At 34.2% G+C, this 13,454-nt stretch overlaps 2 protein-coding genes across 4 annotated transcripts in view; one reads left to right on the top strand and one right to left on the bottom strand.

Annotated features, from left to right (window-relative positions):
- Nucleotides 1-9,763, bottom strand: part of LOC120470084 (stereocilin) — a 37,930-nt gene extending 28,167 nt beyond the window's left edge. For all 3 annotated transcript variants that reach the window (XM_089129820.1, XM_089129835.1, XM_089129826.1), the window contains exons 1-2: nucleotides 9,270-9,763; nucleotides 2,742-2,801 (exon numbers count right to left, since the gene is read on the bottom strand). The gene's annotated coding sequence lies outside the window, so the exon portion shown is untranslated. The remainder of the gene's footprint in view (nucleotides 1-2,741; nucleotides 2,802-9,269) is intronic.
- rlbp1a (retinaldehyde binding protein 1a) lies at nucleotides 4,400-12,717 on the top strand. The gene is made up of 8 exons (XM_039658363.2): nucleotides 4,400-4,433; nucleotides 5,698-5,738; nucleotides 6,000-6,128; nucleotides 6,210-6,414; nucleotides 7,998-8,176; nucleotides 10,461-10,619; nucleotides 10,722-10,832; nucleotides 11,814-12,717. The coding sequence occupies exons 2-8, from the start codon at nucleotides 5,730-5,732 to the stop codon at nucleotides 11,958-11,960; spliced, it is 939 nt and encodes a 312-aa protein (XP_039514297.1). The 5' UTR covers nucleotides 4,400-4,433; nucleotides 5,698-5,729; the 3' UTR covers nucleotides 11,961-12,717.
- The last annotated feature ends 737 nt before the right edge of the window (nucleotides 12,718-13,454 follow it).

Raw genomic sequence — 13,454 nt, 5'->3', positions numbered from 1 at the left:
TCAACCTTTCCCACTGTGAACCCATAATATATACATCTCTTTTGGGTTGTTATTTAACAAAACTGCTCAAAGGTATGTTTTAACTGAATTAAAAATGCAACTTTTTATATTCCAGATACAGATGATAACTGGATGACACTCATTATGTTACAACTGTTTAGCATAATATGAAATGTATATGGCTACATATTGCATATAGGATAGAAAAAATCTGGGAATATTCAAAGATGGAAACTTTCAATGGGAATTAATGGGAATTTAAGCACTGTAAAAAATATTTTCGAGATTTGTTATCACAACATATTTTCTTTTGTCAAATCAACTTTATAATAATTTCTTTAGTTAAGATAACTTATTATTTTGAGTTTCTGATGGTTAAATTAATCTACTTCATTGTATTAACTCACTTTTTCCAGTTCAATCAACTTAACATTTTAAGGCAACCCAGGTTACTTACTTTAAGTTAAACCAACAATATTTTTTTACAGTGTAGTAATCACAACATTTTTTCTTTTGTCAAATCAACTTAAATAATTTATTTAGTTCAGATAACATATCATTTTGAGTTTCTGATGGTTAAATTAATCTCCTTCATTGTATTAACTCACTTTTTCCAGTTCAATTAACCAGGTTACTTACTTTTTTAAGTTAAACCATCAATATTTTTTTACAGTGAGGGAATTAACAGGAATTTATGGGAATAAAGTGGGAATTTTCAAAGTTGAGGGTTGGCTCTTCATTGGGAACTTAAATATAGTTGAGGGAAGTATATTTTAGCATAATCTTGACTAAAACAAACAGATGCCATTTTAATACACTTTAATATCCATCCCATTCCTCAATCACATGCACATAGAAAAATTGTTCACCAAATTAGAATGAAAAAAGATGTATTTAATCCAGACTTAAAATAAATGCCTTTGCATTAAGTGTGAAATAAGTGTCCAAATAGTTTTTGGGGCCACTATAAAAAAGTGCAGCACTAATGAGTGAATAGCTATGTACCGAGGAGCTTTTCTGTAGACAATGACTGGGGCTGCCGGGACGGGGAGGGTTGTTCGTTTGTGCATGTGCAGCAGAGCAGCAGGGTTTGTGACGGACACGTACAAGAACTGCTCCTCCACTGCTCATTATCGGCTTTTTGCTTACATGCCTGAATGGATGGCATCTGTGCAGACCTGTCGCTTGTCCTAAATCCCCCCCTTCACACTGAATTGTTAGTATTCACTGCAATTATGAATGAAACGAGGCCAAGCAGGACTGCAATTTCGTAAATGGTGGCTAAATCTTTTCATTTTGGAAAAGCTTATTTTTATTTATAATATATTATTGGTTACAAAAAGTGCTCGCTGTATAATAAAGAAGGAACAACATCAAGGATTGCGGAGCGAGGATTATAAACCCAATGTCCTACAAAATGCGTTTAATAATCTTATTGTGAAACTCAGTCAATGGTCACTCACAGGATTAATGCCTTTCAGATCACAATCCGTACGTGCGCTTGGTTTGGGCTGGCATAGTTTTAAGGGAATCAAGAATTAACTGTTATATTTTGTTATAAAAAGAATTTCTATTTAATTTGCAGCTTGTATGTGTTGATCTAATATAGTCTGGGACTAAATCAAAGCAGAGATTCAAGGCTCTAATCCAGATCACCAGAGCTAAATCTTTACACAGAGTAGGTGCGGATGGGGTGAATGGGAGACACTCCAGGGATTTGGCTGCCATCTTGCTCCTTGAAATGAAATTTTAAGCACCAGCTGCATCTGTTGACTACTTCTGGTAACCTCAAACACTCTTGTTTTTGCTATCCACCTTATTATTTTTTTAAAGTCACCATGAAATCAAAATTGACCATTCTTACTAATGGAATATTGCAATAATTATTATCGAAATAATAAAAAAAAAATCATGTTCCCTCATAATATTTAATCAAAATAGATTCCCCTCCCTCTTGCAGAGACATCTCTTCCCTGATGATGTGTTTACTGCTGTTAGGGCGGGACAACCTGTCACTCACATGAGATCGACCAATAGCAAACCACGGCCATCCAATCAATTCCCCTTGGACAAAATCAAGTCCCAGACTAAATTTTTTTTCTTATTCACTTGGATATACGTCACAATAGTGAAGAAAAGACTGTTACATCCACTTATTTTTGCTGTGCAAAATAGCTTGTTATAAGCTACTTGATTTTGCAAACTGGAAATTTTGAACACACTGGTTTGTAGCACAACCTTTTACTGCACTTTGTCATTCTTCAATTTATTTATATAGCGGTTACTGAATGGGAAGTCTCACACATTTACAGAAAACAGCTTACTAACGTGTTGCAAAATAGCTAGAAAGTTGAAAAACCTCTGAGATAGAGTACAAATTAAAGGGCTTTTTTTTTTTTTTTTGGAAGACAATGTGAGTTCTTGACCGTGCAAAACTTAAAGGGCATTCTAAGTGACGGACCACAATTGAATTTATTTTAAATAATGGAAAAAATACACAATTCTACATTGTACTATTTGTACTACATTGTGACCTCCAAAAGTAAAAAAAAAAATTCAAACCCATCCATTCTCCAAACTGCAAACATTTAAAAACTTGAAAGATCAAACAATGGTAATCAGTTACTTAGTATATTATTTGCTATATTGCTAATGTAATCTATTCACATTTTCTTTGTGAACATCACCAACAGTACACATCATAAATGGAGCGTGACAGAGAAAATATGTTCAGTGCTCACCGTTCACCGCATCACTGCTCTCTGTAGATCTGTGCGTCCTCATTCAGTGGACAGAGGCTTCTGTATAAAGGGCATAAGTAATTCCATAGATCATTACATTTTCCATAAAAAATAAAAAAAACAAAAATCACACTAAAAGGTACACTATGTAACTTTTCTGGTTCAAAATTAAAGTCCCTGTAAAGGCAATTCTAAAAAACACATTAATGTTAGAAATATATTGCTAAAACATATTACAAAGACTGTGAACTGTGAAGTACTGAAATGTGGAGTTAGACCGTTAAACAGTTTTTCACCATTGCTATTTTCCTGATTTTTTGGGCGGGGATAAAACAGGGCTCGATGACGCACTGGAGCCCAAGAGCTCGTAGACACATCCCAACTTGATGACGCACTGAGGCCACTGAGGCTGCCCCCTCCTCTAACAATAGAGCACATTTGCATCTGTTTGGCGCTCAACCTAGATGGAGAGCTGAGGATCACCGCCAACACCCGCCTCTGTGAAGTGATCATTTTACACGGGATAGTTCTATAAACTTTCGTCAGAGACAACTGGGATTCACTGATAATCCGCTGTTACTGGTTAATATAATTAGTTATTGTAAACACATTTTTTTTCTGTGGTGTGACAAACTCAGAACACATACTTAATTTTGACTTTACAGGGACTATTTAATTATTTTTTCCAAAACGTGTTTTTGTCTTACCCTGATTCACTATGTTAAGCCTATTATAAAGCGTTTTAGACAGGGCAGGATGGTTTTTGCAGGAAATTGCGTACATGCGTCACTCGCCCGTGCGCCTCTTCATATCCGTGAATAGAGAAAAGTTGCTCCAGCTACTTTGACGTGTGTATGGTGTATGAGTGGAATGGGTTAACTGTCACAACAAGTGAGAAAGGCTGACATGGATCGGACTAAATCTCGAACATCCGGGGAATCAAAAAAATAAATAAATCACTTTGCTTCTCAAGTAAATGTATCTTCATTCAAGAAAAATTACACTGAAAAAAATATTTTCATGATTTGTAATCACAATATTTTTTCTTTTGTCAAATCACCTTAAATAATTTATTTATTTCAGATATATTATTTGAGTATCTAATGATTAAATCAATCTCATTGATTATATGAACTCACTTTTTCCATTTCAATGAACTTGAAATTTTAAGGCAACTGGGTTACTTCATTTTTTAAGTTAAACCAACAATATTTTTTGTAAAGAAAATTCTGGGTATACTTTTTTTGTTTTTGTTCTTTTGCCGTAAACCCTTGCATCTGATGCCAAGTTTTTTTGTAGAAATGTTAAAATCGAATTGCATAATATAATGAGAGCAGTTCATTAGTTAGAAATGTCATGAAACCATGGATTGACATTTTTTTTATGAACTACTGATCTGTTCTATGTTTCTTGTTTACGTAAAACAAGTTTGCGTATAGCTCATCATCATAAACTCAACCATTAAACAAAACAACAGTCGTATCCCTGAAATTACTGTAGATCACACTCATTTTTGTCCACCAGATGATGTTTAGTTGTTGGTCCCGTTCGGCCCCTCCCCTCATGCGTGTTTATTATGTAGCTTACATGAATCTGTTGTGAGTTATGGGGTGTGACAGGTTAATCTCAGCCCTCCACAGTCCTCATCGCCCCTCTCCTCTCCGAGTCACTTCTGAATCGCCCTCGGCTGAGGTAAGTCACAGTCTTTGAGTGTTATTAAAGTTGCAGGCTTGCTGTGTCTGAGCTGACAGGCTAAGAGGATGCTGAGCTAGATTCAGGGTCCACTGACTGATACTTCAAACATGCTTTTTATTAAATGACTGATGCTGGTATTTAGCTTAATCCATTAGTTGCCATTTCAATTGTTTGTTGTCGTCTTACAAATCTCGGGAGTTTATTCTGTTCTCTGATCAGGAAAATTGCTTGATGAAATGTTTTGTTTTTTCCCCAAAAAACTTTCAAACAAGGTTTTCTCAAGCCAATATTCCCTTTTATAAATATATTTAAATGGAGTTTGAATTAATATGACTAAATTACATTTGCTTTTTTCCCATCAGTTATGTATTTAAATTATTAGGCTACTGCATCAGTAAATCCTGGAACGTTCAATTTTTATGTTTACATCAAGTATAGACTTAAACTTCACATTAATTAATGAAATATATATATATATATATATATATATATATATATATATATATATATATAAAGTAACTAAATGATGCCCAGATTGAAAATGAGTCATAAAAGTTAATCTTAAATAAATTGAAGATTATTGCAGCAGAGATTCAAAAAGCCTTTTTGGAAAAACGATCCTAAGAGTAGCCCTCAAACCGTATTCACTTTATAGCCCTAAATCCACATTTTTATTTTGGTGGTATTTTTGAATTTATTTACTTCAAAAAGTACCATATTTTCTATGCAAATTATGCTTATTTTATGTTTTATTTTTTAACTACATTAAAATATCATTCCAATACGTTCTTAGAGCTAAAACCTAAAGATGAAGTGACTTTGCTGTCATCTTATTTTGGCTTATTTTAGAATGCTCTAAATTACAGTTTTTCCCATTCATTTCTATGGGTGCCCATTTTTGACCCAAATGCAAGATTAGTTGTTTTTTTTCACCCACTTAACATTGTAGAATTGAGTCAAAAAAAAAATTTGTGTGTGTTCAGGAGGCAAACTTAGGAAAAGTAGCCAAGTCTTGTACCGCTCAGATGAAGAGAAGTATTTTTTAAAAATAAATCAAAACTATTTTGCACATTTGTCCAGAATACGGTTTTAGGGATAAACCTTCCCATGACCTTTTTTTTTTTTTTTTCAAAATAATATATGGCTTTATTTATAAATTAGATCATCTAAATGCAAAATGTGTAGCTTTATTTAATTCTCAAATTGATTAAATCTAAAAAAAAATAATAAAGTGACCAAATATGAAATATCATTTTTACAGTTTCCGTTCAGCCACTGGAGCATCTCAGCATCATGGCTGCTGTAAGTACACTATTATTTCTACTTCCATAATAAGCACTTAAAAGACTGCATTAACTCCACTGTTGAATGCACTCCGTGGGATGAAATAATCTCTTGTTTCTCAAGGTGTTCAAGGGGGTCATGTGATAGGGATTATTAAACAGTCACTGGTTTACTAAGAGTTGCAGATCTAACCAGCAGGGTTATGTAGACACAGATTAGTTTTCTCTAACCCTCTTGTCTGTGACAATATAATGCTTATTTTCCTTTTCATCCCATTAGACTGGAACATTTCGCATGGTGTCTGAGGAGGAACAAGCATTACGTGCTAAGCTCGAACATCTGACTGTTAAGGACCACGGCCCGGTGTACGGACCCTGTAAGAAAGTCTTGGATCACACAAAACAGAAGGTATCACTGTACTACACGCTGCTATAAACACATGTATCTTTAAGTTCCACATAAATGTAAATGTACCTTCCTATCTCAAAGGCTAAAGATGAACTAAATGAAACGGAGGAGAGGAAAGTGTCTTCTATAAAGGAATTGAGGGCCATGATAAAAGAAAAGGCGGACGAAGGGGACGATCTGGCCAAAGCTGTGCAAGAAAAATTCAGGGACAAACCAGATTCCCTTCTGCTGAGATTCATACGCGCACGCAAGTTTGACGTGAAGAGAGCACACGAGCTTTTGAAAGGTAAAGCGCTATACCGTGGCATCAATGCATTTACACGTTTGCTCCATTGTTTCCCAGCTAGGCCGTGTTATTGTGACCATCTAAATATGCTTTTGTCTTCATCTACGCATCCTCAGACCTCCTCGTCTCTGGGACAGGGACAAAATCTCTGCTTTAATTGGGGCTTTAACGAAACTTTCAAAGAGACCCTTTGTGCACAAATAGGGCAGGTTCTCTTTCTCAAAGGGGCTGAGAACAGCCAGACAGGCTGGGCTTTGATGTTCTGCATATTTCACACAATCTGGCATTTCTAATACACATGCACAGCCCACAGAAACACTTGCACACATGACTGAACCTTTAAATGCATGAGAAACAGGACGAAATACTGCATTAATGGAGACAAACACATTAAGAGAGAATGACAAGAAACAGTATTGCTATTATTCAGTGTTGGGGGTAAAACATTACAAGTAATCAGATTACTTTTTTCAAGTAACTAGAAAAGTCACACATTATGTTTAAATTTACAACAAAATATTTCTGTTACTTTGTCAAATAATGCAAGTTACTTTGTTTTCCCATTTATTGACTGACCGAAGTTGAGAGAAATCAGGAGTAAAGGTGCCTTGTGCAAACTTTTGGCTGATGTAAATAAAGTAAAAAATTATTAATCCCGAAGAAATTGCAAACCTTTCGGATGTGCTGCCATTCTGGGTGGCAGAAAAATAGAGAAAGTAACACAAAAAGAAACATAATGCATTACTTTACACAAAAAGTAATCAAGTAACGCAATTAGTTACATTTTTTAGGGAGTAACGCAAAATTGTAACATTAATTTTAAAAGTAATGTTCCCAAACATGCTCACAAAACAGACCTTTCATAGCTCCTGAAATATCTTATTTTTTACTACACATACAGGAGTTGCAAAAAGTGATGTCTGGAGGAAATGTTTGTTTTTAAATATTCTACCACTTTGATTACACCATCAAAATATGAGGAAAATATCTTAGATTTATTACCTAGGCCTATTTTTTTTTTTTTGTTTAGGGAAGAACAAAACACTAAACTTGGTTAAAGTATTTATATGAAAATGATTTGGCAAAAAAGGCAAACTACAGCTACAGGTTTTATTTTACTATGCCAAAAAAATAATAATAATAATCCAGCATAATCCGATTCATTTATTAATATTTCAGTTCTGTCTTGTTCTTACATGCGTTCATAATTTCTTTGCATGACAGCCTAGACAAAAATTGTGTCTGCACATTTTGGCATGTTTCATTGCGTCATCACAAATAAAATTGAGTCCAAGCTATACAATTTACTTACAAAATCTTCAACACATCGAATAATATTTAAATAAAAGGTGAATATGTCAGTTTCCATCACTTTTGTGTACTACTGTAAATTATTGTCATAGAGAACTGTAAAATAATTTGGATAACAGCTCAGGTTATCTGGTCTTTGAAGAATACACTGGCTGTAGTTTGTAGATTTTGGTATCTTGGCAAATGTGAGAAAGGCATTGTTGAGATCTAAGATTTTCACTTACATTCTACAAATCATGATTAGTCTATTTGTTTTTCTCCCTCTTTGACAGGTTATGTGCGCTTTAGACGAGACTATCCGGAGCTGTTTGAGAATTTGACCCCGGAGGCCGTGCGTAGTACAATTGAAGCCGGTTACCCACGAATCCTCTCCACCAGGGACAAGTATGGGCGAGTGGTGCTGCTCTTCAACATTGAGAACTGGGATCTAGAGGAGGTCACTTTTGATGAAGTATGTGGGCTATTTGCGTAGCCTTCCTACAGTTCAAAAATACTGAGCTTTTCTTAAAAAATATGACCAAATTAAAAGAGTTTGCATGATATTTATGAAATTTTGGCTTGTATAAACAGTCAAAGTTCAATTTGTGAGTGAATCCGGGTAAATAAGGCCACTTTCAGGGTGAGATGAGTAGCAAGAATGCCCAGTTTAGGCTACTTAAATTCACCCTGTATATTGTACATAAAGGTATGTTTACACGTCATGACAACAATGTACTAAAAATTTGATTTTTTTTTTCCTTTGCATTTACAAAGGAAATTACAAACACCATTATCAAAACGATCACACAGATCCACGAAAATGACTAAAAATGCTGTATTCATGCCAGAATAGTTAGTAATTTTGTAAAAAAAAAAAAAAAAAAGAATAATAAATAAATAAATAAATAAAAACACTACATGCATTACAACAAATTCGCGTTTTTGTAGTTTTTCTACAGAGATTTCAATGGTATCGTTTTTTTTTAAGAAAAAAACTTCCACTTTGAAAACCCATTTAAAAAAAAATGCATTTTCAGGCCCCAAAACACCGTTGTCGTGTAAGTTAACTGAAAGTGTCACGTTTTTTAGTTGAAAACTAAATCAAGCTTTAAAAAAAGTCATTAGACAAGTCAAAAGAATAGTTGGAGGTCATTAAAGTTCATTAATGCATTTCACTGGGAAAAAGAACACGTTTGTCAGATTGTTATGGTTTAGCTTATAAGCAAGCATACAAACATGCAAATGTACGTTCAAGTCATGACGGAAATGTCACGACCACATGTCATACCAAGTGGTTAGCTAAACTCGGGATTTTCTTAAGCCCCGATGTATACGAGTTGGGGTGTGTCAGTGAGAAACAATGTATTTAGGCCTATGGTCAGGCTTTTTACAACAAAGTAAACTAACTGCTTGCACAAAATAGGAAAGATTGTTAATAATAGGCTAATAGGCATAGCGCTAGCGCACGTTTACAGTGGCTTCATAAATTAATAAACATAAAAAAGCAAAACACACCTGATGCATATTCTTTGTTTTTCATTTTCTAGAAGTATAAAGTTACAAACCTTGCTGTATTTTTGTGTATACCGCCATCTTACTCCGAAGAAAATGACATGAACACACCTGACCTGACGTCGTAAACACGACTTCCCACAAACGTCCAATGGGCTCTATGCACGGCGTTATTTCCGGTGAAGCATTAGGGATGCTCGATAACTTCCGCCGATCATAGAGTCCAATGCAATACCGAGAATTTATATTGAATTTTATACTCCATGGTTCTACTAATGAAACGTTAGTCACAAAAACAGATAAAACAGACACCCTTCGTTGTGTTTATGCTTCTTTTTAAAATTATATTAAATAAACATAACTATATATAAAATTACATCTAAACGTATGAACGTTTCGTTTCAAAGACGGGAGGACAGTAAATATTGAAGACTCTGCCATAATCCCGTTTTCTCCGGTTTTCCTCCGCTTTAATCTACACAACCGGAAATGGACGAGCATCCTTACGTCAAATGCGGAACTTATGCGTGCATATAGCCCATTGAAGCTGTTTGATAAAGACACTGGATTAATTTGAAAGCTTTTCGCAGATGTAAATTTAAATGATACAGATTAATCACTAAATATAAAAAGAAAGCTTGCACTGTAGTAGCCTACTCAAAAACAAATGAGTTGACAATATGGTAACGCTTTACAATAAATAAGTTTCAGTTAACATTAGCCTAGTTCATGTAGCCTATAATAAACTAACACGAACTAACAAGGAACAATACATTTGCTACAGTGTTCATTCTTAGTTCATGTTGTTAACTGTAAAATATGAACCTTATTGTAAAGTGTTACCACAATATTTTACTGAGGCTTTCTCTCCAACTATCGTTTTAGTATCACTGATATAGCCTACCATTATAGTTTAAAATAATATTTTTAGCAATAGCTATAGTTTTAGTTTTTTTTTTTGTTTTGTTGTTGTTGTTTTAATTTGTTTCACACTTTTTTTAATGTGTCTTCAGTTCTTATTTTATTTCAGTTATACTTAATTATATTAAGTATAACTGAAATAATAATTATTTTAGTGCTTCAAGTAAAACTAAAATAAAATGAGAAATTATGCCTTAATTAGGCTATGGCAACTAGCTGAAATAAAATATTCTTTTCAGTTAACATTTATTTTATTTCAATGTTTTTTTGTTAGCAATTAGTTCTTGTTAACAATTAAAGTAACCCCACGTGTCTTTTCACAGACTCTTCGTGCCTACTGCGTAATCCTCGAGAAACTTTTAGAAAACGAAGAGACCCAAATCAACGGCTTTGTCCTCATCGAGAACTTCAAGGGCTTCACGATGCAGCACGCCTCTGGCATCAAACACACCGAGCTGAAGAAGATGGTGGACATGTTACAAGTAACAGCTTACACTGCCTTTAAACCACAACAATTTCATATAACTCACAAGGAAGATCATGAAGTGCTGGCTCATTCAGCTTGTGCTGTCTGTATGATACAGGACTCTTTCCCGGCGCGATTCAAGGCGGTGCACGTGATCCACCAGCCCTGGTACTTCACAACCACCTATAACGTGGTGAAGCCCTTCATGAAGAGCAAACTGCTGGAGAGGGTGAGTGGAGTGAGGGGTGGATCATGGATGTATAAAAAAAATCTGAACAGGGCACACACAAGAGCTTTACGGTTTACTATGACACTATTCTGACAAATTAACTCAAAAGGAGATTAAAAGTGATGGTTGATTATGATTTCACTTTTCAAACTTGCTGTTTGAGCTAACATGCAAAGTTAGGATGCTCAAAGTTCAAAGCAAAGGAAGATATTTGCTTTTAAAGAAATTGCTTTTTAAGGACAACAAACAGCTGATAGGGACTACTACACAACATTCCTCTGGGGTTAGTGACATCACTAACGCTAAAATTGACATAAACCCCACCCCAGTCCATGTTGAGAAGAGTTGTTGTAGTAGCCTATTTGTGAGTCAGCTCAAGCTGTCGCATGCAATACAGTACATAACACAAATGCAATACCATATCACTCTGTAAGCATCTTATAGTTGTTCCCACACAAGCGATTTTATAGATTATCATGACAGAATTTGCTAATTGAAGATGGTTAACTCCACATCAGCAAATAAATTCATAACTAACCATTCAGAAACCATTCTTTCCATCATTGTCAGATTCCAGTTTAAACATAAAAGGCAGAACATTTCTAACATTTTAGTGCTGGTCTATGTGAGGAGCTGCTAACACACGCGCGTGCGCTCTTGAAGCTCCGCCCTCTATACCGGGTACAGCAGCTCATTTGCATTTAAAGGGACACACTAAACGATCCGTTTTTACTGACCCTCAAAAAAGGGGCAATTTTAAGACGCTGTAAAAAATTATCTGTGGGGGATTTTGAGCTAAAACTTAGCATACACACTCTAACAATGCTTATTTTGCATTGTAAAAAGGGGCATTATACCACCCCTTTAAAACCTTGTACACCTAAAAAAAGACACAAATCCATTTTATTCACACCATATTGAGGACTAATCATATGTGCATATGAAACTGTTTAAATGAAAACTTTGAACCTGTTCATCTAGGTTTTTGTTCATGGTGACGAGCTGGATGGCTACTTCAGGGACTTTGGCGCTGAAATCCTTCCTCCGGATTTCGGGGGGACGGGTCCCAATTGTGACGGCAAAGAGACGGCGATCAAGCTGTTTGGCTCTGAAGATACAGCCCTTTAAAAGACCCAAGCCAATAGTACAACACTTGGACAAACACCAACCTTTTGTTTGCATGTTTAATATTAAAATGTTTTATATAGTCACTACACTCTTAGAAGAAAAGGTTCTAGAAAGGATTCTGTCAGGCGCTTCATGGCACCTTTTTATGGATTTTTTTTTTCTAATTTCATTTTATGAATTAAGCTGCTTGTAAGCATACTTTATCAATAGAAATAATTGAAATAACCTATTGAACATGAAAGTAACACGCAATCATTTGACATTTTTCTTTATATAGAACCTTTATGGTCAAGCACCCTATGTTCTATATATTAACCCAAATAACCATTTTTTTCCAAGAGTGTATATAGGAAATTATTACATGTATAGTTTAATCCTTTTGACCACTTTTGTATTACAATAAAAGTATAAGAAGCTGTACCTGTTGACAGATGTACAGTATACTGCAGAGATTAAATATTACTCATCTCACTGAAATGTATCATTTGCCTTGAAAACCGTGGCCTGAAGTTGATCAAAAGAAAGTTTTGTGCTGGTTGTGTTTTAAAATTAAGTGTAATAATTAGAGAATCAAATACTAGTCTTGTCCAAGAGGTAATACAGATGTTGCGTAGTTGTTTTACACTGAATGGGTTGTATCAAGTATAAAATATTGTGGCTTTCCTTTTTAACCCACATGGTTCTTCTAGACCAGAGCTTTAGCCTGTCAAGTGTAATTGACATTTTCAAATACAAATAAAATATTTTCAATAAAATGGGCAAAAGTAAAATTTTTACATTGTGCACATGTAAATAATAATATGCACTATTGAAGTTTGCACATTTATAATGTCATAAAATGCTGATTTTTTTTTTTTTTACCATGGTTTCCACAAAAATATTAAGCAGCAAAATCAATAATTAATGTTTCTTGAGCAGAAAATCAGCATAATGATTTCTGAAGGATCATGTGACACTGAAGACTGGAGTAATGATGTTAAAAAAATTCAACTTTACATGAAAGGAATAAATTGAAAATAAAAAAAATTAAATAAAAAAACAGTTCCTTTAATTTTAAATAATTATAATTCTAAATAAATTTTAATTTTAATAAAAATGAATGAATGAAAATTAAAATAAATGCATCCGCGGTGAACATAATAGACTTCTAATATAATCCTAATATATTTATATAATGTTAATTTAATTAATTAATAACTTCTTTATATAATATGTATTTTAAAAATGGGCTTATCTGAAAGAGTTGATAGCAATATTAAAAAGGTGAAAAAATAAAAATAAATAAAAATAATAAACAGCATAAATACCAAAAAAATTATGTAACAGCAACTCTGTTTTTTTTTTTTTAAACAAGAAAATAATTTATTTCTGGAACACAATAACCATTCTTGTAATAATAAATTATTCAGTCACACACCTTTTTTTTTCTTCCGCAAATCAAAAACACACCAATGATTGAGATATTATGCTACATGGGGTTTTGAGGTCATGGAA

The sequence above is a fragment of the Pimephales promelas genome, chromosome 1 (assembly GCF_988280905.1).
Source record: "Pimephales promelas chromosome 1, fPimPro1.hap1.1, whole genome shotgun sequence".
Lineage (NCBI taxonomy): Eukaryota > Metazoa > Chordata > Actinopteri > Cypriniformes > Leuciscidae > Pimephales > Pimephales promelas.
The sequence above is the reverse complement of the archived record's forward strand: the minus strand, read 5'-3'. Positions and strand labels throughout refer to the sequence as shown.

Excerpts from the sequence above, each read along its gene's own strand:
- rlbp1a (XM_039658363.2), top strand. Across the intron at positions 6,129-6,209 it reads TGGATCACACAAAACAGAAG|GCTAAAGATGAACTAAATGA; the intron begins GTATCACTGTAC and ends CCTATCTCAAAG. Across the intron at positions 10,833-11,813 it reads AGAGCAAACTGCTGGAGAGG|GTTTTTGTTCATGGTGACGA; the intron begins GTGAGTGGAGTG and ends CTGTTCATCTAG.